Below are 26,125 nucleotides of genomic sequence, written 5' to 3'. Positions count from 1 at the left end.
CACTTTGTAGACCAGGCTGGCCTCAAACTCAGAAATCCGCCTGCCTCTGCCTCCCGAGTGCTGGGATTAAAGGCGTGCACCACCACGCCCGGCTTAAAAATATATTTTTAATGAACAAGCCAGGCATAGTGACACACACCTTTAGTCCCAGCACTTGGGAGGTTCGAGGCCACTGGTCTGCATAGTGAGTTCTAAGACAGCCAGGGATGCATAGTGAGATAAATAAGATAAATAAGAACAAGCCTTGCTTGGCGAGATGATTCACCAGAATCCCCATGGTGAAAAGACCAAACCCTCCAGACAGTCCTCTGACCTCCACATGTGTCCTGTAGCATAAGTGCACACACACACACCAATAAACAAACGATAGGTTTTAAATATGTATTATAAGGGGGGAAATGGGAGCAAGAGAGAGAGGGTGCTCAGTGGTTAAGAGTGTTAACTGCTTTTCAGACCCACTTCAGGAAGTTCACAGGGGACCTGATGCCCTCTGACCTCCTAGGGTATCTGAATACACATGGTTACACAAACTCATACAGTCACATATACATATATATATATATGTCTCGTAGATGCCCAAATGACCTTATTCTGTTCCTGTTTTCATGCCATATGCTTTGCAAACACCAGGGGTCACCACAGGACTTGAGACAGCTCTGTAGACTCCTGGCTCTCTGTGGTCACTCCTTTGTCAACAGTTCTTTTGGATTGCTTCTCATTAAGCTTCTCATTGCTTCTCTATGAAAACTCTTTTCATAGGTCATTAACACAAGGAGGAACACAACTACTGGACAGGAGTATTTAAAAGTGGAATTCCTGGGACAGTGTAGAACACTGTGTTTTAAGTTTTATGAGGTTGTTTTGGTTTTTGTTTTTAGGATAGTATCTTATATAACCCAACTGGCTTGAACTTGATTTGTTTGTTCGACAACCTTGAACTTGTATCTCTGTCCCTCAGAGTCTGGGATTGGAAATACTTACCATCAGTGCCCTGTGCATTTACTATTTTGATTCAGTTTTCCAACCCAACATGTGTTGTACCAGCAATGCATGCAAACACTTAAGATTATGGAAGCAAGGCTAGAGAGATGGCTCAGCAGTTAAGAGCACACTGGCTTTTCTTGCAGTTCCCAGCACCCACGTATCAGCATACAATCATCTGTAATTCCAGTGTCAGGAGATCCAGCCTCGTCCTCTGGCCTCCTCAGGCACTCAAGCCACCTGGTCGAACACAGTGAGCAGACATACATGCAGCCAAAAAAAGGGGGAAAAAGGATGTGACTCAATGGTAGAATATTTGCCTAGGACTGAGACCTCCTGGGTTCAAGTCCCATCTCTGGAAAAAAGGAATAATTGCTGAGAACCAGAAACAGAGTGTCAATTCAGCCCTACTGTGAATTTTTCAAAGCAGCCACTAGCATATTCTATGGAGTTTAAACAATTAGTTAGGTTGTTTTTTTTTCACGTTCACATCCTTCCACAGTGTGGCTGGCTGTCAGGTCACTGTTGATTTATGGCATCTCTGTAGTAAATGAATTAGCCCTTCATCTCTGGAGAGTTGTTAGGTTGACTTTGGATTCTGGTTTCCTTTGATGTATTCAAATTTATCTTCCTTCCTTTTGGTGCTTCCTGGATTTTCTATCACCCATTTTGTCTCCATCCCCAGAGATCTTGGTGGTCACATCATCCCTCGAGTATCCTCTTACACAAGCTTACCCTATAGTCCATTGTGCCTGAGGCTGGCACCTTGGAAGGCTCACTCTGTAGCAAGGACATACTTCTACATAGACAGCTCCCATGTTGATCACATGTAGGTCGTGTTCATCTCACCTCTAACTCCCAAGCCTTCATGGAATCTCCTTGCCTGGGTCATCTCAAGTGTGGCAAGTCTAAACCTAAGGCTAAAGAACTACATTATGTTAATGCTACCTGTAATGTCACCTCTGGCTTTTATTGAATCTACATTCTTCTCAGCATTTTCCAAGACCCTCATTGGCCACCTAAACTGGGCCCTCCTGTCACCCCAGAATTCTTCCAAAAAGAGGTTCCCACCCCCAATGACTTAAGTCAAATCAGAAAAGCCTTTGCACACACCTCAGCGTTTCCCTCAGGGTTCTGCCCATCACAAGGAAACCTGTTCAGATAGAACAGCCACTCTTATCTCCTTTCTGCCTCACCAACCAGTTCCAAGGCTATAGTTCAGGCCCCCAGAATTCCATGGGTTATAGCAGAAAGCGAGTCTCTAAGAGAATGGGTCCCGTTGTGCAGGGTTTACGCTGCAGATGGACAGCATCACGGCAGAGCCAGATATGATGAGCCCCCATCTCCATGTTCCCTGGGATCTGGACATGGCTAGCCTCTCTGGACAGATACAGTCCCCTACCACAGAAGGTGGCTTTGCCCATGCCCTTGTACTCCCCAGCGACCCAGGAGGTGAACAGGACCCTGCCTGCGAGGATCCCTGCCCCAGTGTGGGCCCAGCATTGGTGGCGACTCGATGGCATGCCCCAAGGGGCCGGAGCCAGAGCCACCCTAGCTCGGGGAATGGAGCCATGCGAGGCGGCCGCTGCGACGTGTGTGGCAAGGTGTTCAGCCAGCGAAGCAATCTGCTGCGGCACCAGAAGATCCACACAGGCGAGAGACCGTTCGTGTGTGGCGAGTGTGGCCGCAGCTTCAGCCGCAGCTCTCACCTACTGCGCCACCAGCTCACGCATACTGAGGAACGGCCTTTCGTGTGCCACGACTGTGGCCAGGGCTTCGTGCGCAGCGCCCGCCTGGAGGAGCACCGGCGTGTGCACACGGGCGAGCAGCCGTTCAGCTGCACAGAGTGTGGCCAGAGCTTTCGGCAGCGCTCCAACCTACTGCAGCACCAGCGCATCCACGGCGATCCGCCTGGTCCAGCGCCATCTATCCTGCCCCTCGCCGGAGTCCCGGAGCCCCCGGGCCCCTTCCCATGCAGCGAGTGCTGTGAGAGCTTCCCACGACGCGCCGTGCTGCTAGAGCACCAGGCGGTGCACACCGGGGACAAGTCCTTCGGATGCGTGGAGTGCGGCGAGCGCTTCGGCCGCCGCTCGGTGCTGCTGCAGCACCGGCGCGTGCACAGCGGCGAACGGCCCTTCGCCTGTGCCGAGTGCGGCCAAAGCTTCCGGCAGCGCTCTAATCTCACCCAGCACCAGCGCATCCACACTGGAGAGCGGCCCTTCGCCTGCGCCGAATGTGGCAAGACCTTCCGCCAGCGGCCCACGCTCACGCAGCACCTGCGTGTGCACTCGGGTGAGAAGCCCTTCGCGTGCCCCGAGTGCGGCCAGCGCTTCAGCCAGCGACTCAAGCTCACGCGCCACCAAAGGACCCATACTGGCGAGAAGCCCTACTGCTGCGGTGAGTGCGGCCTCGGCTTCACGCAGGTGTCTCGGCTCACCGAGCACCAGCGCATCCACACAGGTGAGCGGCCCTTCGCCTGTCCAGAATGTGGCCAGAGCTTCCGACAGCACGCCAACCTCATCCAGCACCGGCGCATCCATACGGGCGAGCGACCCTACGCGTGTCCCGAATGTGGCAAGGCCTTTCGCCAGCGGCCCACGCTCACGCAGCACCTGCGCACTCACCGGCACGAAAAGCCCTTCGCCTGCCAGGACTGTGGCCGACGCTTCAACCAGAGCACCAAGCTCATCCAGCACCAGCGTGTCCACAGCACTGAGTAGCTGTACAGCACCGAGCTGTGAAAACACTTCACACGGTTGTTGTGAGGCAGACATCTCCCAACAGGCCCAAGTAAAGCCTGGGCTCCAGTAGGTGCTCAATAAACACATGATGTCTCCCCAACCTGCACATTTCTTCTGCCCACTTTACCACTGTTTCCATGCTGGTATAAGCTATGCATACACGGCTTCCTGGGGAGGCTACACACCCCCTTCCACAGTAGCACACCTGCTTTCTTGTGGGATATATTCTGTAGCATACCTCTGGCTTATACAGAGGGGATGCCCAGCCTCAGATGGGACAGAGTAGCCACATTCACAAAGGAGGAAAGGGTTCTCCACGTCTGCCATGGGTCTAGTCAAGAGAGAGGTCTACTAACTATGTCACTGGTAGGTGACTGAAAAGGGTAGTCCAGCTGGGTGTGAAGCTTAGACAGGAGGATTGCAGAGAGTTTGAGTTCAGTCTGGGCAACATCATAAGCTGTTATTTCAAAAGCACACATTGTGGTGGCACACGCAGCTGGGGGACAGAGAGACAAGGTAATTGCCAAAAGTTCAACAGGTAAGTTTATATAACAAGTTCCTGGACAGCCAGAATTAGTGAGAACCTACCAAACAAAAACTCCTGGCAGAGACATAAAATACAAACGCGGTGGCGTGGTGCATGCCTTGTGACCGTCCCAGCTATTCAGGAGGCTGACTATTGTAAATAGACTGCTAGCTATTTCCAGGGCTGCTCGGAGGCCAGGGCTTTGCAGCGGGATGGTTCAGAGGCAAAGCCCCTTGTCATCAAGGTCAAACTGATGTCCTGACTTCAATCCCTGGGACCCACATGTTGGAAGGAGACAACCAATTCCTGAAAGTTGTCCTCTGGTCTCCACAATCTGTGTTTTCTGGGTTATGTTTGCACATGCACATACACAAGTAAATAAGTAGGGAAAGAAAAAAAAACTTTAAAAGGGGGTGAAGGCTAGGAAGTTTATTGATAGGCTAATATTCACCAGGCCCTGGAATCAATGCATTATGCTCCCCACCCCCACCCCAATTAGGTTTTTAGGACTATTTTTTATGAGTTGGGGAGAAAAACAAGTCAGGAAAACTATAGAGATGAGATCTTGGTTGCTGCTGAGAGGAGAGAGATGAGCAGGAAAGAGAGGGCAAGCAAGAACCATGCCATTTGAGCCAGGGTCCCCAGAAAGCAAGCAGATTCAGCAATGGGTGTCAGCCATCAGCTGGATGAGAGCAGAGGGCTGGGGTTATCATCAAAGAGCGAGACTGCCCATAGTACTAGGGCAAGCACAAAGTTAGGATCTTTGCAGATGTCCAAAGCTTTTTGAGGTAGAACTAAGAAAAGTGATCGGGCTTAGCAGTGAAGATCTGTAAGCAACTTCCCAGTGCTTTAAAGTGAAGTGTGAAGGAGGTGGAACTTGGGAGGAGCCATTTAGGAGCTTTGATCATTGAGCATCCTGTCCTGAAGTGAGAATCCTGAGGAAGAACCTTCAGGACTTTCTGTTCAGGGAGCTCAAAGGCCTGGCTCAAGGTGGTGTAGAATTCTGTTAGAAAGGCCTTAAATGCCAGGTGAAGACATTGGTGTGGCCTGGCAGAATGCCACCCTTCCTAAACCCCTTGGCACCTTCTTAGAACTGCAGGTTTGAAGGCCTCTGTGGAGTCTCTGCCCTACAGTGAAGCAGAGACAGACAAGTCTAGAGCCCAGAGGCAGGAATTTATGTGGTATCTTAGCCCTTGTCAGGAGACAGGATGTCATGGTGTCTTCCCTGACACTCCCACCACATTCCAGAACCTTGGGAGGGCATGGGCTTCCAAATGGATTGCCTACCTCTCAAATTCTCCATCTTGTTCTGAGTCAGTTCCCATGACATTGTTTCCCTGTGCCCAAATCCACTGTCCAGTCACTTTCATCCTAACAGCACCCTGCCCCCAAGCCCTCAATCTGTCATAAGTAGGCAAAGCTTTCCTCATGCCAGTGGGAGCAGCACTGAGGACTGGACATGGGACGTGGCCCTGATACAGAATGGGAGGTTTAACCTGGAAATTCAGACATGTCAAGCTTTTCCCACACCTATGGGTTCGTAGCCAACGGGTTAGAGAGCCCAGGCTGCAGGCCCAGGCTCAGTTGTCTATCCTATGGAATTTGTTCCCCTCATTCCAGCCTTTTCCCACACTCATGGGTTTGTAGCCAATGGGTACTAAGAAAGGACTCCCAAATTAGAGAGCCCAGGCTGCAGGCCCAGGCTCAGTTGCTCTGTCCTCTGGAATTATTTCCCTTCATTCCAGCCACAGGCTCCTTCTGCCATGACTCTGTTCATAGCTCTACTAGGGTCTCCTTCATCCTGGGAAGTCTTCAGGAGTATATTTAGCAGGAAGTCATAGGAAATACAGTTGACAACAGTTTACATGATCCTAGACACTTCAGGCCTGAGGCACCATGATATCTGCCGCCTTTGCAATAGCCATCTTCCCTTCCACCTCACTGGCTATGACTTTGGCACAGTTCCCAAGGGGTACTGGGGTGCAAGTAGTCAAAGGAGCCCCATGTAACATGACTCAGCTCAGGCTTTAAGCCCCAGTTAAGGCCTTTCTCTGGGTAGCTGTGTCAGATTGGCTCTGGCCTTAGCATCTCCAGGAAAACCATCTTAAGGGCAGTGTGTTCAAGCTACTTCTGTGTGGATAGTTTTACTTATTCTTACCCCTTCATCTGGATACCCCAAACATGGACATAGCTTCAAGGTTAAGTAGGCAAGCCAAACCATGTCACAGAGGTTGATCCTGTGCAGAACAAGGGGGTCCCCAGTCCCTATGACACTCTCTTATTCCCTCCAACTGTCAGTTGTGAGGGGACAAAGACACAGATCCATGTGGCAACCTCTAGCTGCCTGTGAAATACCCTAATCATACAGAGATCTGGACTCAGGACAAACTGAGATTCATGGCTCTAGTGCAGAAAAGAATTTCAGCTATATCAAGTAAAAAGCAAAGTATGGATATTTTAATATAAGCTCTAAGCATGAGAGAAGTGCTCAGAAGTAGACAACATAACATATAATCAAGTGTAGTTACAGTGTAGTTTGCAGAGGGAGAATGGGGGAAGGTGGTGTATATAGGACCCTCAAGGGATAGCCTCAATTGTATTAGCATTAGCTATAATACCTTTTTCATGGCTCTCAAGTCACATTCCAAACGGTTGCTAAGAAACCTGTTTCCTTTCCTCTTTTGAAAAGGTTAGAGGGTGGCTCCAGAGATGCCTTGGATGGGATAATCAGATAAGGTAAAACCAGAAGCTACTACACGTTTAGTACACATCCTTTTCCTATAATGGAGTTTCTGGTGAGATTCCTAGGAAATTGTAGGTCTACAGCTGAGAGGGAAGAAATGCCTTGAAGCAGCTGTTCATTGTACTGGCATTCCTACCTCTCCAAGGGAAAAATCAGGTTCAACCAGTCTACAGAGTCAGAGGCTCTATCCCCCCCCCCCCCGCCCTTTTTTTTATTTCATGTATGTGAGTACACTGTAGCTGTCTTCAGACACACCTGAAGAGGGTGTCAGATCCCATTACAGATGGTTGTGAGCCACCACGTGGTTGCTGGGAACTCAGGACCTCTGGAAGTACGGTCAGTGCACTTAACCACTGAGCCATCTCTCCAGCCCCTCTATTCCTTTCTTAAGTCCCCATAATTTTCAGTGTTGATCTCTCCTGTCTCACAGGCTGCCAAAGATCCTGAGTCAAGCTAAGCATAATTTAGAATCCAATCTGAGGGGTATTGAAAGAACACAGGCAGGCAAGTGCTACCCCAGTCAGTAGAACTGTAGGACCAGAAAGATTAGCAGGGGCCCCATGTAGCCACAGCCATAGGACTTTAGAAGGGTCAGAAAAAGGAGGGATGTATCTGTAACCACAGCACTCAGGAAACAGAGACAACAGGATCAGTTTGGACTACAGAGATGGATCCTATCTGAAAGAAAGCAAGCCAGAAAAACAACAGCTGCACAAAAATAGTCAGCATAGATAGAGTAGGGTAGCTGAGAAAACAGTAAGGAACAGTTCTAGAGTGATTTGTCTGAGTCTCAGAATGAGCTAGCCTTAAAAAGTCAGGAGGAGGGGGGTGCTGCTGGCAAGGGTGTACTAAGTCTGGAATGTAGAACCGTGGGTCATGCTGGGTGGCACAAATGCTGTCAGATGGCAAAGAGCCTTTATACGAGCAGAACAAAGTCCAAACCTGTTCTGGCCATGTTTTTCAAGCTGTGACCAGACAAACAACAAGAAGCATTTAGACTCTGGCTTCTGCTGGATTCCTAGATGACAGCCTGAAGTCACTGACCCATCCTGAGCTATTTCCTTCTGCCTCCCAAGCACCCTAAGCTCACTCAACATAAGCCAATCGAGAGGCACAATGCCACTCGAGAGGGACAATGCCACTTCTGCTGTTCTCTAGGCCGCAGTTATGAGCCCTATACTCACGTCCACCTTGGACCCTAGAACTACACAGTTGCTCACCGCCTGTTGCACAATAGAAATCTATTTTAAGGAACAAGAGTCTCGATGTGTTGCCTAGGGTATCCCTGAGCGCCTGGGCTCAAGCCAACTTGATACCTCAAGCCTCCAGAGCAATTCGAATTTTAAACTAATTTACATCAATCCAAATCTGGGATTGCGGTGGGATTAGGGGAGCCTGCTTCTGCACCCTTCGACAACGTCCCTTATAACGTCCAGGCCCTGCCTTTGCTGAGTCCTCAGAGAGCAAAGATCCAGTCTAGCCCGGTCCCGCTGCGCTCCGCGTAAGTGTAAGATTGAATGGAACCACCAAGAGCCAAACGGCCATTCACTACCCGCCTCGCTCAAAAATGGTCGCAAGCACTGCTTCCTACTCTACTGGATGCGCGTCCCAGGAAGTACCCGCTAGACCGCCGAATAGTCACCTCCACAAACGGAAATACCCGAGCTTAACCGAAAAAGACCGAACCTCAAACTACAATGAGGAGGAACCAGGGGGCTGCAAGGCTTGCGCAGGCGCAGAGCACAGCTGAGGCAGGAAAAACCGAAGTGGGCAGGCGACGGAAAGTGCCGAAGCGGCGGGGCGCCCGAGGCCGTTGCCGACCTCCGCATCGAAGCCGCGCCTGCCGCGGAAGCTGAGCCTCCACCGGTACCCTGCGGCACCCTGCCGCCGCAAGCGCGGCTGCCGCCTCCTCCTTCCACCTCACCGCAGCCTCCTAGCAGAGGGAGCAAGTAGGCGGGAGAGCGGCGGACCGGTAAAGGCCGGCGTCCGCAGCCGCAGCGGGGCCTCACCAGACCCAAGCGGAAGAGGGGGAGGAGGGCGCGGGGACCGTAGCAGGGGCGGGGCCGAGGATCGCCGAGTCCTCCCGAGCACCTCCGAACACACCCGAGGTGCTTAGCCAGGCCAGAGCCGGACTACGGGAGCCGAGGCGGGCCGTGCGGTGGGCGCGGAGCAGCGCGGCAGGCCGGGCGAGCGGCAGCGGAGGAGGCCGCGGTAGCGGGTCCGAGGAGCGGAAGCGGCGCAGGCGGCGGCGGGGGGCCGGGTGGCCGGGGTCCCGGGCCCCGCGGCGGCGGCTGCGGCGGCGGCGGCGGCGGCAGGATGATCAAGCTGTTCTCGCTGAAGCAGCAGAAGAAGGAGGAGGAGTCGGCCGGCGGCACCAAGGGCAGCAGCAAGAAGGCGTCGGCGGCGCAGCTCCGGATTCAGAAGGGTAGGGGTCGGGACCCTGCGTTCGAGGTCAGGGACCGTGGCGAGAAAATGCGGCCCCTGATATTTGGTATTGGTGGTCAGGTTCCGAGGGTTATGATGCGGGACTGGGGGTGCGGTCACTAGGGAGGGTCAGAGATTGGGGCCGAGTGTGGGGCGTTGGGATACTCGGGCCTGGAGTGCTAGGGACGCGGAATCTGTTAGGGGAGGGGTATAGTTTTGAGAGTCAGACGGGAACTTTGCTCTGGGGTGCTGTGCCGTGAAGATTGTGAAGGTTACGAATTGGGAATAAGTGGGAGACGGTTTAGTGTTTTAAACTGGGGACTCGTGGCCCAAGACTCAGGTCTAGAGGGTCAGGCAGAGCAATTTTGAGTTTGAGGTGAAGAGGAGGGAGAAAAGAAGGTTACAGGAACTAAAAAATGTGAGTGTGGGTCAATTTAAGCTACCATACAGGAAATCTCAAGGATCAGATGGGAACTTGGGCTTGTAATAAGATGGAGAAGAGGAAGGACAGTGGAGGTGGATGGTTGATGAGAATGGGTGACTTAGTGTTGGGGGGGCGGTGTCATGGTCCTTGAATTGCTGTGGGCAGATAAACAGTAGTGAGTGGAGATAATGACTAGAGATAGAGAACCTCAGGTTTAAGGTGCTCAGGGTTCTTGGAGTAGAGGTTCTTGGGGACTATGTTGTGGGAACTTGTGGAGTACTTAGCTGGGTAAGGGTTTTCCCAAGAGATGGGCACATCCAGTTATACTTGAAGATGCTTGTATATGGGATACTGTGTATCCAGAAGAGTCCACGTAGAGACTGGAAAGTGGAAAGAACATGTTGTAGTAGTACAGACTGAGTTAAAGTACACCACACAAAGCTCTTCAGGTCTAGAAAGAGAACTTGTGGGTTCTGCTGACACATGCCCAGACCTCCTTTCTTTTACCTGTTTCTCTCCCTTTCCATGCTGTCCAAACCTAGACATTAACGAGCTGAACCTGCCCAAGACGTGTGACATCAGCTTCTCAGACCCAGACGACCTCCTCAACTTCAAGCTGGTGATCTGTCCTGATGAAGTAAGAGTAAAACAGGGCAGAGGATTCCCAAGAACAGACCAGGGGTGGCCCCATAAGAGTAGGGCCTTCATTCACTCGCCCCCTTCCTCTTCCAGGGCTTCTACAAAAGTGGCAAGTTTGTATTCAGCTTTAAGGTAAGTCTCAAGTGTGCAAAGGTAGCTCTGTGGAGAAGACTGGGGTACAGCCAGAACACCTTCCCATCTCCTTTCTCTTTTTCTGGAGCCAGGTGGGACAGGGTTACCCCCACGACCCTCCCAAGGTGAAGTGTGAAACAATGGTCTATCATCCCAACATTGACCTCGAGGGCAACGTCTGCCTCAACATCCTCAGGTGAGGGCACTGCCTTCCTTTCCCTCCCAAGACCTGCCTTCCAGGTATCCTCTCAGCCTTTGTGGACACTGCATCTATCTCTGTCCTTCCCTCCCCTTTATGGTCAATCTGTTTCTGTCTTAGTTGTTTTTCTAATGACCTGACCTTGGCTTTCTCTGTGTGTCCTGCCCTGTCCCATATCTTCACTCTTAGATCGCACACTTCAATGTTAAAAGGCCTTCTATGGGCCTAACCTGTTCAGTATTAGCAGGGCCTGTAGCAGCCTCCCACTCACCAGCCCCTGATAACCTGATGCTCTCTGCCCACAGAGAGGACTGGAAGCCAGTCCTTACGATAAACTCCATAATTTATGGCCTGCAGTATCTCTTCTTGGTAAGTAGGGTTAGGCATTTGAGGCTGAGGGTTTGTTGGCCATCTGCCTCTCTCTTGCCTGTTGACTTCCACTTGTACCGGCCACAGGAGCCGAACCCTGAGGACCCACTGAACAAGGAGGCTGCTGAGGTCCTGCAGAACAACCGGCGGCTGTTTGAACAAAATGTGCAGCGCTCCATGAGAGGTGGTTACATCGGGTCCACCTACTTCGAGCGCTGCCTGAAATAGGGTTAGCAATTACCCATCCCTGCCAGGGTTACCGGCCCAGGCATCCCCTGCAAATATTTATTGGGGGCCCGGGTAAGGTGTGTGGGGTAGCCTTGGCCCCTGCCTTGGCCTTGCCTCTCTTCCCTGTCACCTGCCCCTAGTTATTTTTTTTTTTTGACCACCACGTGATTATGGTCGGTGCTGCCTCCCCCGACCTGCTCAGCGATGGGAAATGAATTGGCTTGTTTAGCGCCCCCCCTCCCGCTGGGTGCTGTCCAACTCCCCACTCTTGACTGTGGGGTAAGTGGGCAATGGGCCTGGGTCCCTAGGCCCAAGCAACCCACCCCACCACCACTGGAGGTCCCACCAGGCTATTAAAGGGGAATGTTACTGCATGGCCTCTGCCTCTTCCTTCTGTGGGGTGGGAGGTACAAGTGAGGTCCACCAGCGTCTATAATGAAGATAAATGTGTGGCCGTGGGTTGGGTGGGACCACTCACTGGGATGAGGTGCAAGCAATGAAAGAATCTGCTAATTTCGGCTCCTGGACCTTACACCAACATAAGGGAGCCTACAAGTCATTTCCAGGCTTGCCCCTTTATGCCATGTGTGGGCCTAAATTGGTTCGTGACAAGCACTTGCTAAAATACCATAAATTAACCACCCAAAAGTGGGTCGAGTATGGGCCTTCCAAAATGAATAGCCATTCGTGCTGTGCTCCCGCCATGGGCCTGGGAGGCTGGCTTGGGTGGGACATATACCTTCTGCTGAGGTGCGTGGCCCTTTGCGCATGCGCTTCTGTGGCTGGCTGTGCGCGTGCGTCCCAGCATTCCCGGAGAGGGTGGGTCGTGTGACGTCAGGTCGCTTAATCCGGAAACGGCGGCCGCAGCAGGGGCTACCGAACCGAGGGGTTGTCGTTGGTGGAATCTCAAGGCTTCGGAGGGGTAGGGGCGTGACCCGGAAGCGGAAGCCCATCGTTCTCTCGGCTCCGGTGAGTGGTCTCTGCTGAGCCGCAGGTCCCGTTTGGTAGGCAGCGTAGGAGGGGGCTTTGGGCTGAGGCATCGGATGCCGCGCGGTCCGCCTGTCCCTGCCCACATCGAGGTCTTCACCTCTTCCTGCCCTCGGTACGCAGGATCAACATCCCCAAGACCTGTTCAGTGTCTGTCACGTCCTGAGCCTAGAACGTCACTCCTACGCCGGCGAGCCTGGTTTCCTCGGCATTCATGTCCCTTACCCCACCTTAGGGCCCACCTTCACATTTCAGAACCTACTCCATTCTATCCTCCCTTGTCGAGGGGCCTCACAACTACCCCCTCCTCAGTACTCAATCACCTTGACGTGGCTACTCAGGTCTGGGTCCCTGAAACACTTCAGAACCACACACCCTTAAGTCCAAAACAGGCTTGCCCCATGGTCTGTGGAAGCAGAACAGAGAGTAGAGTGGGTGTGCCTGAGTCAGAGAAATGTATAACTAGTTCTCACCAGCTAATCCTTTTTGACTACTCAAGCGTACCTCCTGTTTCTACACCCTATCTACTTATGTGACCCTTTCTGTCTTTTGCTGCCCTGGGCCCTGCACTCTACAGCAAGTTCTGACCGTTGTCCCATACCTGCTGGTGGAGTCTTACCACCATGGACCTGTTGTTTGGGCGCCGGAAGACGCCAGAGGAACTACTTCGGCAAAACCAGAGGGCCCTGAACCGAGCCATGAGAGAGCTGGACAGGGAACGACAGAAACTAGAAACCCAGGAAAAGAAAATCATTGCGGACATCAAAAAGATGGCAAAGCAAGGCCAGATGGTAAGTGTCAAGTGATATGGGACACGAAGCAAGGTGCTGTCTCAGCCATTGTTTTAAGGATAACAGTGAAACAGAGTGCTTTGAGCAAACTATCATGAAGGGTTAACAGTGATTTCCCAATTTGGGGTGTCAGGGAGGATCTCTTCACAGATAGTACAAGTGAGCTTCCAGAAATCTAGCCATCACGACAGCCAAATGTTGCTAAGTAGCAAACTGGGAGAACAAGAGAGCTAAGGAGAGGAGGTGGACCAGACACACAGAAACGTAGGTTGCAGTGAGAGCTGTGATGAATAGGCAAGAGTTAAGGATGGGAGTAAGGACAAGAACAATTGCTCAGAGGTGGTTATTTCCTGGGGGTGTGCCAGCAACATTTAGGTAGAGAATAGAAGCTGCACCTTGAATGGATTTGTATGTGATTCTAGATACAACCTGGATGAACATCTTTTTTTAATTCACTGCCAGGGACTCCAGGATTTTGTGAATGTGAGGCAGGGCCCTACCTCAGTCATATCCCTGGCCCAAAACAGATTCTTTGGGGGGTGGGGGGGCGCGGGGAGACAGGGTTTCTCTATGTAACCCTGGCTGTCCTGGCATTCACTCTGTAGACCAGGTTGGCCTCGAACTCAGAAGTCCACTTGCCTCTGCCTCTACCTCCCAAGTGCTGGGATTAAAGGCATGCACCACCACTGCCCGGCTCCCAAGACAGATTCTTGATACAGTCTAGGAGTCCAAATTGAATAAAAAAAGGTTGTGGATATCCTGGAGGTGAGTCTGTACATTGAAGGAAATAGGTACTGAGCCTAGGCCTTTTATATACACATTCCTACACTTAGGTTAGTAGCCGATGCCTATAGTCCCCTCATTAAGGGAGGTTTGAGGCAGAATTGTCAGTAGGAGGCTACTCTGGGCTATATATGGGCTGAGGAGCGATATCCCTGAGAGAGGGGTGAGATTTTGGAGGGGCAAGTGACCTTAAGTATAACCTCACAGCTTCATCCTTCTCTTGCCCACTCTGCAGGATGCTGTTCGAATCATGGCAAAAGACCTGGTGCGTACCCGGAGATATGTGCGCAAGTTTGTGTTGATGCGGGCCAACATCCAGGCTGTGTCCCTCAAGATACAGACTTTAAAATCCAACAACTCAATGGCACAAGCCATGAAGGGTGTTACTAAGGCCATGGGCACCATGAACAGACAGGTTTGTCCCTCCCAATCCACTTTCCCATCCCCATTGGCCTTCAAGCAGGTCACTTACCCTCCCTGCCTTCTTCCAGCTGAAATTACCCCAGATCCAGAAGATCATGATGGAGTTTGAACGGCAGGCAGAGATCATGGACATGAAGGAAGAAATGATGAATGATGCAATTGATGATGCCATGGGTGATGAGGAAGATGAAGAGGAGAGGTGTGAGACTTTGACAGGAAGGCAGGGATATTTACCAGGACCCTTACCCATTCATAGTCCTGATGAGTTTTTTTTTTTTTTTCTTTCCTAGTGATGCTGTTGTGTCCCAGGTCCTGGATGAACTGGGACTGAGCCTCACAGATGAGCTGTCAAGTGAGTGTACCAAATCCACCTATTTTCCCACCCAAAGCTCAGCCACAACACAAAGCACAGCCCTTGACCCTCAACTCTCTCTGCAGACCTTCCCTCCACTGGAGGCTCACTCAGTGTGGCTGCTGGTGGAAAGAAAGCAGAGGCCACAGCCTCAGCCCTGGCTGATGCTGATGCAGACCTGGAAGAGAGGCTCAAGAACCTTCGCAGGGACTGAAAACACCCCACCCAAACTCAGTGCATCCTGCCCCCTGTAATAAAGAAATTTGGACACTAATTTACCAAGGCTGTGAGCTTATGACTAGTGACAATGAGACTCAAAATTCCAGACTGGAGTGAAGATGATTGTGCTTAATACAAAAGGCTCTGAGCGCTCTCAGGTGCAGGCTCCACACTAGGGCCACCAGTTAGCAAGTTAAACCATTGACCCAAGTGGGTGCAGCATCCAGTTAATGCATATATACCTCTCCACCTAACACATTCACTGAGGTGTCTAATACTAACCTAACAACCCATGGCAATAGATGAGATTTAAAGTGGTAACTGTCTACCAACTTGGGATGTAGAACTCAGTTATGGGTCATAGAAAGGAATGCTATGCTAAATTTGTGTGCTAATGCACACCTTTAATCCTGGCACTCTAGGGGTAGATCTGAGTTAAAGGCCAGCCTCATTTATAGGTGTCCAGGATAGCCAGACCACGTCTGTAAAACAACCCTTTTGAGGGGGCTCAGCGATTTAAAAGCTCTGACTGCTCTTCCAAAGGTCCTAAGTTCAAATCCCAGCAACCACATGGCAGCTCACAACCATCTGTAATGAGATCTGATGCCCTCTTCTTGGAGTGTCTTAAGAAATAATCTTTAAAGAAAAAAACCCTTTGAGAATCTCACACAACCCACTTTGATTAAATGTAAGCAGTTGCTTCATGTCTAAATTTGTATCTGGCCACTGGGAGGCACATTGCACACCTGAGGCCTGCATCCAAGTCTTTTCAAGACAGGGTTTCTCTGTGTAGCCCTGGCTGTCCTGGAACTCACTCTGTAGACCAGGCTGGCCTCGAACTCAGAAATCTACCTGCCTCTGCCTCCCAAGTGCTGGGATTAAAGGCGTGCACCACCACGCCCAGCTCCATCCAAGTCTTACCAAGGACAGTGTACAAATCTTTCACCCTGCCAAAATGAGGTAAGGTCACCTGTAGAATGAGTCTTAAAACCTCAGGAACAGTCCCCAGACAGCTGAGGCATGAGCAACTGACTCAGTGAAGTTTTTATTAAATCCACAGAAGTAAAAACCATTTTGTGAAGAGGGACTGAGGGGACGATGGGGCCAGCAAGAACAGGAGTCAGGCCACCACAGGAAGGACAGGGTATGGGGTGAAAATACAGAGACCAGAGCTGGACTGGGCTGACCACAAGAGCCCCAGCTTCAGGGGCCATCACCAGGGCCAGAGAGCTCCTGAGAACTTAGGCCAGCACTGGGAAGGTTCAATGGTGGTGGTTCTACCAGCACAGCAGAAAACTTGGTGTCACCAAAGGCATCATTCATGCGTGTCTCAAAGAAGCGCTGCAGGCCGATGATGGACTGAACATCCGCCTTGTCCTGTTCCAATTAAGAATACACACGTGAGTGGGTCCTGGCTTTTCTTTCCCCTGCCTGCTGCCCGCTCCCAGCTTCATTCCACAGGCTTACCTCAGTCAGCTTGTTGAACTGTTTGAACATGCGACCCACATCTTGAGCAAACTCCTGGGGGGAGCTATAAGGAGGTGACAGCTTCTCTTGGAGGCGAGCACGAATCAAGGTCAGGTCTAGGGTACCACCAGGCTGCTCCTGCAGGGAGAGACAACATAAGACATTGAGGGGGGGGGGGTGTCACTGCCTCTTGGCACCTGCAACCTCTCCTGTTCTGGGACTTACCATGGAGAATGTAGAGTCGGTAGCCAGCTGATGCAAGGGACGGCATGGTTCATGGCAGAACAGGGCCAGCAGAACACGCTCACATTTCTAGACAATACAAGAGATATCAAGAGTTGTAGCATGGAAGGCTTCAGCTACTGGGCCACACAACACATGCATTCGGCCCTTACCCTCTGGTTGGCTGGTGAGAGTTTAGCTACCACACCAGTGCTATCTGCTCCATCCAGGCTGAGGCTTCCATCTTCCTCCTTTAGGTCAGGGAGCACGTGGCAGAGTGAGCAACTCCATTCCTCCCTAGGATGAGGAAGATTAGGAAATGTAAAAGATGACAACCAGCTCTCCACAATCTATCTGATCCTGCCCAGCCTCACACATACCCTGGAACATCCTGCAGGGCAGGGAGGTGGCAATCCAGGTGGAAGCAAAATTCGCACTGGTTACACATGACCAGGTCACCTGGTTTCTGGCAGACACGGCAGATAGTGGCACTGTCATCCAGGATACCTGGCCCACTTACTGGGGCTGAGGTAACCTCAGGAGCCACCACCTCCAAGCCTGAGCTGGTACTGCCACTAGGTGAAGCTAGACGAGGTCCCTCGGCACCAGGACCTTCAGTCAGAGCCATCAACACAGGCTTGGTTTCAGGACCCTCAGGGGCAACCGGGGGAGCTCCAATAGCAGCTTCTGTCTCTTCTTCCTATAAGACAATTTGATTCTTAGTATCAAAATCTTAGGGTGACAGGTTTCACTCTAAGCATCATCCTGTACATCTTACCTTGACAATGGCCATGCCAGGAAGGGGTGGGGCACCAGGGGCTCCTGGTGGCACAGTCCCAGCCTGACCAGCAGCTGCTGCAGCAGCACCACGCTCAATAACAATCAGATTGTAGTCCTCAGTAGTGCTTCCAGGAAAGACCTTGAAGACTGGTGGCTGGCTGTCTGAGGTGAGGTCCAGATCCAGGCGTTCAAGGCTCACACGTGGCACCTTCCTTAAGAGGCCACTTACCTCTCCCTCACCAGAGCGGGACCTGTTAAGTATATCTTGTCATGAGCTCACATATATTCCTACCACACCAATACTGTACCCACCTGCTACTTCAATGGGTTGCCACACTTACCGCTTCATGCCTGATACATGCGGCTCTGCACTTGAATAGGGATCATCTGCTCAGAAGACAAAAGAGTTGGCAGAAAAGACAGAGACGGGGTACTCACCAAGCCCAATTTCCAAGGCACAACTACTTACCTGACCCAAAGCCGTATCCCTCTTGTACTTCCATGGGCTAGAGACAGAACAGAACATGTGCCATCATCAGCAAGGGCAAGTAACCTCCATGGCCCTCATTCTCATTCCCTCTCCTTTGTTTCTCTCTCCAGCTCACCTGGCTACTGCCAGAACCTTGCTTGCTTAGAGGGCCTGGGGCTCTTGGAGGAGCCATGGGCCCAGGACCTGTGGAGTTTGTACCAGGACGCTCAGCCACAATCTTGCCTGAATGAAGATAAGAGAATTCCCATTGGGCACAATAATAAATACTGCCTCAAATGCTCCCATGGTCCAAGAAAAAAAAAAAAAAAAGGGCTAAACAACCTACCAAAGGCTTCAGCACTCTTGGTCCAGGCATTGAGATCCCACTGAAACTTCATCTCACCATGAGGCTCCACAGGATCCACAATCATTTTGAGGGCCCGATGCAGCTGGAAATAGATCTAATGGGGGGGCAAAAATATGGCATATGAGCATACTTGGCAACTTACAAGGTCTAAAGGTACTGAGGGGCCACCTAGCTGGATGAAGCCCACCACCACACACCAGTTTCTTAGAGAGCAAGAGAGCTGTATTGTTATCACTCTCCAGAGCCCAAGAGGCAAAACGCAAAATGTGTTCCTGGTGCTTCTGAATTTTGGTCATGGTCCAGTGCTGGCGCTCCAGACGTTCCTGCTGACCCTCGGTCACCTTCTGCAATTCAAGGAAAACAGTCTCATTAGGGAAAGCAGAGAGCAGTAGTATCCTTCTCCACCCTGGAGTGTCATGTCAGCTGCCAGCAGAAGTGGAGAGGTTGCCTGGTGTGGTGTCACACACCTTTAATCCCAGCACTCGGGAGGCAGAGGCAGGCGGATTTCTTAGTTCGAGGCCAGCCTGGTCTATAGTCAAGAGCGACACAGAGAAACCCTGTCTCAAAAAACCAAAAAAGGAGGTTGATTAATACCCTTCCAGCAGTAAGTTTTACCTGGGCATCATTGACCAGAACTCGACCCCGCTTATTCAGCTCCTTCATGATCTGCAGAATGGCCATCTTGACATCAACCTGCACTCGCTTCTGCACATCAGACACCTGGCGGATCCTAATGGACAAGACAAGTCAAGCAAGGATAACCGTGCCCTGGGACCCCCAATAGCCCTGGCAGCGGAACTTACGAGCTTCGAACCTCCTTGGTGTTTTTCTGAAGTGTGGCATGTTTGTCCCCAAGACGTTTCACCAGTGAAGCCAAGAGTTTACGCTGGTTCCTCACTGCATCTTCCAGAAACTGGTACCTGAGACCACAAAAAAGTGAGCCTGCATGCTAAACTTAGAAATAATGGTTTCCAACTACCCACTGTGCCTTCAGACTCACTGATGGTCCTTGTGAGCGTTGAGCTGGCAGTCCCGGCAAGTGAGAGTGTCACAGCTCTCACAAAACAGCACAAGGGGTTCATGCTTGTGCACATTACAATAGACTGTTCGTTCTCCATCTCGAGTCTTAGCAGGTCCTAGGAAATAGGAATTATGCCCTCAGCCATCTTCAACTCAAGCGGCAAACAAAACAAACCCCTTATGACCCCATTCCAGTTTGTCCCACAACCTTGGCCCATTTATTGATACAGATCTAGATCTGGAAGCTTTTTACTCCCAAATGACTACACCAACTAATAAGGAATAAAGGCAAGCTTGTAAAGAGAAACTCCTTACTATTTCCTAGTTATCTTCCCACTCACCAATGAACAACCATTCCCAAATAAACAAGGCCCTGATGGCTCACAGTAGTTAACACCAGCACTCACTGTCAAAAATACTAATCATATTATCAGCACCTAGGAAACAGAATGATCACAAGTTCACGGTAAGCCTGAACTGCATATACTGAATTCAAAAACAGACTTGTTTCTACAGTGAGATGTCCTCAAAAGCCCTGAGGCCCAGGACATGGGAGGCAAAAGCAGACCTGAGTTTGAGACCAACCTGATTTGCATAGTGAGTTACAGGCCAGATGGGCTAGCAGTAACTATATGCTGAGCTATATCTACTTCCACAAAAAAGGTCTGGTGGGTCACAACTTCTCACAACTTATAAACCCAGCACCACTTGAGAAGCAGAGGTAGGTAAAATCTGTATGAAGACCATCCTGGTTCCTGGCTTACATAGTGAGTTAAAGGACATGATTATATACAAACCTTGCCTCAAACAAACAAACAAACCTGAGCATGGCAAGCCTTAATAAACTCAGCACTCAATAGCAAAGGTAGGTATCTGTGAGTTGAAGCCAGCCAATTCTACAAAGATCTAAGACAGTCAAGGCTGATACAAAGAAACCCAGTGTTGAAAAGCAAAATACAAAACAAACAAAATGAGCAGGGGACAGGCACATTCCAAATGCCCATTTTATTCCCAGCACTTTGGAGTTATGGGAGGAGCAATAAAGTCCAAGGCAAAGCCAGGAGCTACAGGAAGGCAGAATCTGTGAGTTAAAAGGCCAGCCTGGTCTACAGAGTGAGTTCCAGGACAGCCAGGGGTTGGGGGAGTCCAAGGCCGGCCTAAGCAGTGTCACCAAAATAGTAATAGACTAACAAATCAGTCCCCTTCCTACCCAATGCTAATCCAATCCAGGCTGTATTAACCAAGCCCAAACCACTAAAAGAGCAGTCCTGCATCTCTCATCGATCCTGTAAGTGCAGCTCTCTTCCTATCCCTCCTGATTCCTCACATCCGCCTCAGCAACTACCTTCCACTACTATCTTAACAATGTCCTTAGCTGGGCAGTGGTGGCTCACACCTTTAATCCCAGCACTTGGGAGGCAGAGTCAGGCAGATATCAGAGTTCAATGCCAGCGTGGTCTATAGAGTGAGTTCCAGGACAGCCAGGGCTATACCCTGTCTTGAATAAACAAAAACAACAACAAATAACAAACAATGCCCTTGTAGGTGGGAAGAAACTCACCATCACATACATCAAAAAGCTGGACCAAATGTAGAAGACAGTATCAATCTGATCATAAGCCTTAGTTAGGGAAGATGCCCAAGGTTCGCTGCCAAATTACTGTAGGACTCACCCTCACCAATGGCCTAAGAGTCTTACCAACTTACCAAGAAACTCTCTCTGTGGCAGGGCAGTGATGGCACACGCCTTTAATCCCAGCACTCTGGAGGCAGAGGCAGGTGGATTTCTGAGTTCGAGGCCAGCCTGGTCTACAGAGTGAGTTCCAGGACAGCCAGGGCTACACAGAGAAACCCTGTCTCAAAAAACCCGAGAGAAGAAAAAAAAGAAACTCTCCTTGTTCCAGAGCCCTTACTTTTTCTTTGGTCTAAAGCCAGGTGCCAGAGAACCCCCAACTGCAAAGATGGAAGTCACTTCCATCTAGCCTTCACTAGCTGCTTATGCTAAGTGATCCACCACCAGGACCTACAATCCTCCATGAGACTTCCTAGTACCAATGGTAGCAGATGCCCTACACACCCTCTGCCTGAGGCCTTTTTTCCCTTTCCACCTAGACAGACCTCCAAAGTCTGCTCCTGAACCCAAGCATTTCTGAGTTGTGTCAGGTTCCTGAAAATCCACTTTGTCCCATCCATCAAGTATGCATTTTAGTCAACCAAGACAGAGGCAGTTCCAACAGCCTACAAATCCTCAACATACCTGTGGAGCGAACAGTGTGGTCCTTGGTGTATTTCACCCGCTGGTGAGCCTCCACACAGGTCTCACAAAGTGGTTCAGAGCACTCCACACAATAGCTAGTGGCTGGGGCATTATCTTCACAGCTAGTGCAGCACTGTGAGTGAAAGAAAGGTGGGGGTTAGAACAGGCAGAACTATCCAGCTGACCTGTATTTACTTGACAGTAAACACAAGCTAAAATTCATACAATGCACTCAAATCTGTGCTGCCCTCACAGACACTGAGACTGCATAAGGATACAATCCAAACTAGTGAAGATGGTGAGAGGCTCTGGAAAGCCATGCTTCCCTCTTCCCCAAGATTTCCCTCAGGACATACCTGGTTAGCATCCTGGGAATCAGAAGAGGCCTTACTGCCACTATCACGCATAAAATAATTCTCCACGATGTCTTTGGAGTAGCACTGCTGTTTGCACACTGGACAATCCACCACTGCCAAGATAAAAAACGGGAATGCATGCACACCCTCTGATTTCTTGACATCTCCCATCACATTCTGCACCTCTGTGTCCAGACCTGGTAACGGGCATTGGCAGAGGCCAGGACCCGTTCCCCGCCCCCTCTTAAACCAGCAGGCCTACTTAACCCTACCCGGGCCCCCATACTCTCGCACAGGCGCAGTCCCGAGCACGGGCTGCGAGGAGGGGGAGGGGCACCTGGCCACCCAGTACTCACTAGCGCCGTCGCCCGCCGAGCCGCCATCCCCCGAATTATTCGCTGCGGCGGGTGTAGCGGGGCCCAGGCAGGCACTGCAGGCCGAATGTAGACAGGGCAGCAGCCGAGGATCCCGCTCGGGCCGCAGGCGCTCGCGACACACGCCGCAGTGCTCCAGAAGCTCTTGCGCCTCGCCACCGCCCCCCGCAGGGGACGACGCGGCTGCGGAGGCCGCCGCGGCTGAGGAGGCAGCCGGACGCTTCTCACCGCCCGCCGAGCCCTCGCCCGACCCTGGGCTACCAGAGGCCGCTGAGGCGGCCGTCGCGGCCGAGGCCGCTGCAGTCGCTGCCGCCGAGGCCGCCATTCACACGCCGCCGGGGGGGTGGGGGGGCCGCCCAGGGGAGGAGGGGCACGGAGCCCGCTGCGCAGGCGCAAGTGCACTCGCCGCCAACGGCCAGGCAGCCGCCGATGCCGCGAGGCCGAGCGCCGCCACGCGTCTCCTGGGCCGACGCCCGCCGCGCCCCAGGCGCTGCCGAGATGCGGCCAAGCCGCTGGCTGCGGGCCTCTGTACAGACGACGGCGCCGCCACCAGCGCCGCCTCCTCCCTCGCTTCTGAGACACTCGCGCCGCAAGACTTGCGAACAACCGCCTGACCGCGCGCCGCTCGCAGAAAGAGCCGCGGCCTGGAGGCGGGACAGAAATATCTGGCGCCGACGACGCCGCGCACGCGCGTTGGGCACCGCAGCCTGGGGGCGGGGCGCAGATTACGCACGCGCCAGGGCCCTCCCTTCCACTCGCAGCCGCCCCTCTAGATCCAGAGTAGCAATGCTGCTGGTGCGGAATTCACCCGCAGAGTGCGTGCTTGACGTCTCCCATGCCCACCGCACGGTGCACCCAGGCTGGCAACCCGCGTGCTCGAGCGCGCGGGTCCTGCAGAGCCCAACCTTAGGTCCCGCCTCCTCAGCAGGCGTGGCGACGTCTGCAGCGGCAGCCTAGCCTATAGTCGGGGAAGAGGGGCGGGACAATACGGGGTGGGCGGGGCCACGACAGAGCAAAGCGTCGGAGCCCAGGTGGAGGGGGTGAGGGGGTCTTTGCCAGGAAGTTCCCGCCGAACGTGGAGGCGGTCTTAACCCAAACTTTCTTATTGTTAAACTCGGGAAGCAGAAAGTTGTCCAAGTCAAACCGCAGATCACAGAGAGATACTGCGAAGCCATTCTGTAAAACTCTGCCCAGTCCTTCGAAAGCCCCTTCTGTGTTAGTCCTCTGCTATACTGATTTTAGTGTGATTTTTCTTTTTTCTTTTTTTTTTTTTTTTGAGGTGGGAGAACTGAACATTTAACGCTAAGGAATGAAAGTTGGATCTGAGTGATAAATCTTATCTGAGGGAGAAATAAGACCTGGGGAGGAATCTTGACTGAGGAGCAGGACCTAGGTTGAAGAATCTGATCTAAGGCAGAGGACAGCAGGATCAAGTGCGGCTAAGCGTTTCATCTCAGAAGCAGGATCAATGGGAAAAGACAACCTGTCCCCCTTCCCATACACTGCCGCGCTGAGAGTGGATGCCTGTGCAGCCTTGCAGTACACGGGCAATCGCCGTTCGCCAGTCTGGGTCTGGGCTACAGAGTTGTTGCCCGCAAGCAGTTCCAAGGCTCTCAACGGCAAGAGGCTACCCCTTCCACGCGGAACCAGGTGTTCACCCACGTGGCAGCGGAGAGGCGATGAGTGTCCCGCCACTGTCCCGGGTGTGGCCTTTGTTCCCAATCAGGCTGGGGGCCCAAGGCTTTGCCCCGCCCCAGCCTTTGTTCCTTCCTAGGCAGTTCAGCGCTCACCCTTCGGCGGGCCACGCCCCCACCAGACCCAGCCTCTGGACTCTCACTTCCTACCTCAAGAAAGGAGGGTTTGATCTAGAAGCTGGCAAAGCAAGCACGGGGCTGGGGGGCGGGGGGAGTGCGGGCTCCCCGTAGAAATATTTGCGGAGTATTTTCACGGACTGCTGGGACTGGACTCACCAGGATAGGGTGCCTGTGAACCACGCCTACCTCAACCCCAGGATCAGACCTTAGGGTACCAGAGACACAAGGGCAAAGTAAATAAGTGATGGGGCCTGGGAATTTGAATGGGTGGCAGACCGCTTGCTTGCCTAGGCTGTATGAAGCTTTAAACTGTATCCCCACCACACCAGAACCACGGAAAGGGGTGGGAAAGAGCGGTGGAGGCCTGTGAGATGGCTCAGGAACACTTGCCACCAAGCCTGACCACATGAGTTTAATCACCAAGATCCCAAAGGAGAAGGAAAGAACCAACTCCCTCGTATTGTCCTGACTTCATGCTCAGTCTGAGACACGTGTGGTGTGCGCATTCACTACACATGCGATTTAATTTTTTGTTTTTGTTTTGTTTTCAAGACGGTTTCTTTGTGTAACACCCGTGGCTGTTCGGGAATTCATTCTGTAGACTCAGCTAGCCAACTCACAGAGATTCACCTGCCTCTGCCTCCTGAGTGCTGGATTAAATGCTCACACCACCATGCCTGGTGAAGTTTTTAAAAATAATAATAATTAATTATAGATATTGGTAGAAGTAACTATCCAGACACTGTCCCCAAACAGGAAAAAAAATTTAGACAGAAACCTGCTAAGACCCTGAGGTAGGACAGACAGATGCGATATAATGTAGGTGCTTGTAGAAGAGTATGAGTCCAAGTATAGCCTGTGCTACATAGTGAAGTCAAACTGGATACATACTCAGCCACATCAACCAATATAGTAAATAATAATAATAGTAATATACTATCAGAAAGGGGTTGGAGAGATGGCTTAGAGTCTAAGAGCATTTGCTGCTCTTGCAGAGAGCACTGTTTTGTCCCAGCATTTTTACATGGTAGCAAACAACCAACCATAACTCCATAGTTCCAGGAGATCTGACATCTTTTGACCTATGTGCACCAAGCACACATGTTGCTAGCATTCCTTCTAGGCTCTGCCCTACAGTTACCTGGCAACAGTCAGGTATGCCTTGGTTACTATAAAAGGGGCTGCTTGCCCCCTCCTCACTCTCTTATTCTCTCTGACTCCCTTCTCTCCCTGACCCCTTTCTCCCTCTCTCTCCTTCCCCATTGCCCATGTGTTTCTGGCTGGCCTCTCTCCTCCTCCTCCTCTTCCTCCTCTTCCTCCTCCTCCTTTCTTTTCTTCCTTTCTCTCTCTCTCTCTCTCTCTCCCCCCCCCTTCGCTAAAATAAAAATTTCAAAAATCTTTTAAAAATAGGTCAGGTGTGGTGGCACAGCTGTATGCCTTTAATCCCAGCACTCTGGTGGCAGGGGCAGGTAGATCAAAATGTGAGTTCTCGTGGCCAGCCTGCTCTACAAAACCCATTCCAAAACATAATAGAGAAACCCTATTTCAAAATAAAACAAAAATGTACACGCTGTATAGTAAGGGCCTCAAGTCTATTCCTAGATGCCCACTGCCTCCTCTAAGAAAGATTTGGATATCTTGGGACTGGAGAGACAGTTCGAATGTTAAACATGCTTACTGCTCTTACAAAGGACCAGAAGTCAATTCCCAGCATCAACGTGGTGGCTTACAGTCACCTGTAACTCAAGTTCCAGGAGATCCAACATTCTTCTAGCCTGCACTTATATGATATACATAAATTCATTCATGATCACAAACATAATTAAACCTTTCAACAACAAAAATTTTGAATATCTTTTTTAAAAATTATCTGGGCAGTGGCGACACACATCTCTAATCCCAGCACTAGGGAAGCAGAGGCAGGCAGATCTCTGAGTCTGAGGCCAGCCTAGCCCACAGAGTGAGTTCCAAGACAGCAAGGAGTACATAGAAAAACCCTGTCGGGGGGGGGGGGGGGGGGGGGGGGGGGGGGGGGGGG

At 51.5% G+C, this 26,125-nt stretch overlaps 5 protein-coding genes across 8 annotated transcripts in view; 4 read left to right on the top strand and 1 right to left on the bottom strand.

Moving 5' to 3' along the window:
* Mzf1 (myeloid zinc finger 1) overlaps positions 1-3,814 on the top strand; it is a 12,509-nt gene extending 8,695 nt beyond the window's left edge. For both annotated transcript variants that reach the window (XM_029480010.1, XM_029480009.1), the window contains one exon: positions 2,269-3,814. In XM_029480010.1, coding sequence (XP_029335870.1) covers positions 2,269-3,701 — 1,433 coding nt within the window. In that variant the 3' untranslated portion in view covers positions 3,702-3,814. The remainder of the gene's footprint in view (positions 1-2,268) is intronic.
* A 5,245-nt stretch (positions 3,815-9,059) lies between these two features.
* Positions 9,060-11,782, top strand: Ube2m (ubiquitin conjugating enzyme E2 M). The gene is made up of 6 exons (XM_021165994.2): positions 9,060-9,416; positions 10,382-10,476; positions 10,572-10,610; positions 10,703-10,806; positions 11,115-11,178; positions 11,266-11,782. Exons 1-6 carry the CDS (start codon positions 9,308-9,310, stop codon positions 11,404-11,406), a joined length of 552 nt encoding a protein of 183 aa, XP_021021653.1. The 5' UTR covers positions 9,060-9,307; the 3' UTR covers positions 11,407-11,782.
* Positions 11,783-12,232: 450 nt separating this feature from the next.
* Chmp2a (charged multivesicular body protein 2A) lies at positions 12,233-15,020 on the top strand. 2 transcript variants are annotated; one of them, XM_021165989.1, is made up of 6 exons: positions 12,233-12,375; positions 12,971-13,184; positions 14,203-14,382; positions 14,459-14,589; positions 14,681-14,742; positions 14,829-15,020. In XM_021165989.1, exons 2-6 carry the CDS (start codon positions 13,017-13,019, stop codon positions 14,954-14,956), a joined length of 669 nt encoding a protein of 222 aa, XP_021021648.1. In that variant the 5' UTR covers positions 12,233-12,375; positions 12,971-13,016; the 3' UTR covers positions 14,957-15,020. The 2 variants fall into 2 exon arrangements, with proteins under 2 accessions (XP_021021648.1, XP_021021650.1); XM_021165991.2 differs by having other exon boundaries at positions 12,233-12,508.
* Positions 15,021-15,987: 967 nt separating this feature from the next.
* Positions 15,988-26,125, bottom strand: part of Trim28 (tripartite motif containing 28) — a 35,801-nt gene continuing 25,663 nt past the window's right edge. The window contains exons 1-17 of one of the 2 annotated variants that reach the window (XM_021165962.1): positions 22,256-23,160; positions 21,900-22,012; positions 21,544-21,676; positions 19,267-19,402; positions 19,070-19,186; positions 18,882-18,996; positions 18,464-18,610; positions 18,246-18,360; positions 18,036-18,142; positions 17,900-17,936; positions 17,772-17,817; positions 17,429-17,681; positions 17,031-17,350; positions 16,824-16,947; positions 16,654-16,740; positions 16,429-16,566; positions 15,988-16,338 (exon numbers count right to left, since the gene is read on the bottom strand). In XM_021165962.1, coding sequence (XP_021021621.1) covers positions 16,165-16,338; positions 16,429-16,566; positions 16,654-16,740; positions 16,824-16,947; positions 17,031-17,350; positions 17,429-17,681; positions 17,772-17,817; positions 17,900-17,936; positions 18,036-18,142; positions 18,246-18,360; positions 18,464-18,610; positions 18,882-18,996; positions 19,070-19,186; positions 19,267-19,402; positions 21,544-21,676; positions 21,900-22,012; positions 22,256-22,598 — 2,505 coding nt within the window. In that variant the 5' untranslated portion in view covers positions 22,599-23,160 and the 3' untranslated portion in view covers positions 15,988-16,164. Of the gene's footprint in view, positions 16,339-16,428; positions 16,567-16,653; positions 16,741-16,823; positions 16,948-17,030; positions 17,351-17,428; positions 17,682-17,771; positions 17,818-17,899; positions 17,937-18,035; positions 18,143-18,245; positions 18,361-18,463; positions 18,611-18,881; positions 18,997-19,069; positions 19,187-19,266; positions 19,403-21,543; positions 21,677-21,899; positions 22,013-22,255; positions 23,161-26,125 lie in introns of those variants that run through there. The other variant, XM_021165963.2, reaches the window with a different exon arrangement.
* Positions 22,728-23,596, top strand: LOC110297243. Its single transcript, XM_021165995.2, has one exon. It carries the CDS (start codon positions 22,772-22,774, stop codon positions 23,228-23,230), a length of 459 nt encoding a protein of 152 aa, XP_021021654.1. The 5' UTR covers positions 22,728-22,771; the 3' UTR covers positions 23,231-23,596.

Source organism: Mus caroli, chromosome 7, assembly GCF_900094665.2.
Source record: "Mus caroli chromosome 7, CAROLI_EIJ_v1.1, whole genome shotgun sequence".
Lineage (NCBI taxonomy): Eukaryota > Metazoa > Chordata > Mammalia > Rodentia > Muridae > Mus > Mus caroli.
Note: the sequence above shows the minus strand (reverse complement) of the source record. Positions and strands in the feature narration are given on the sequence as shown.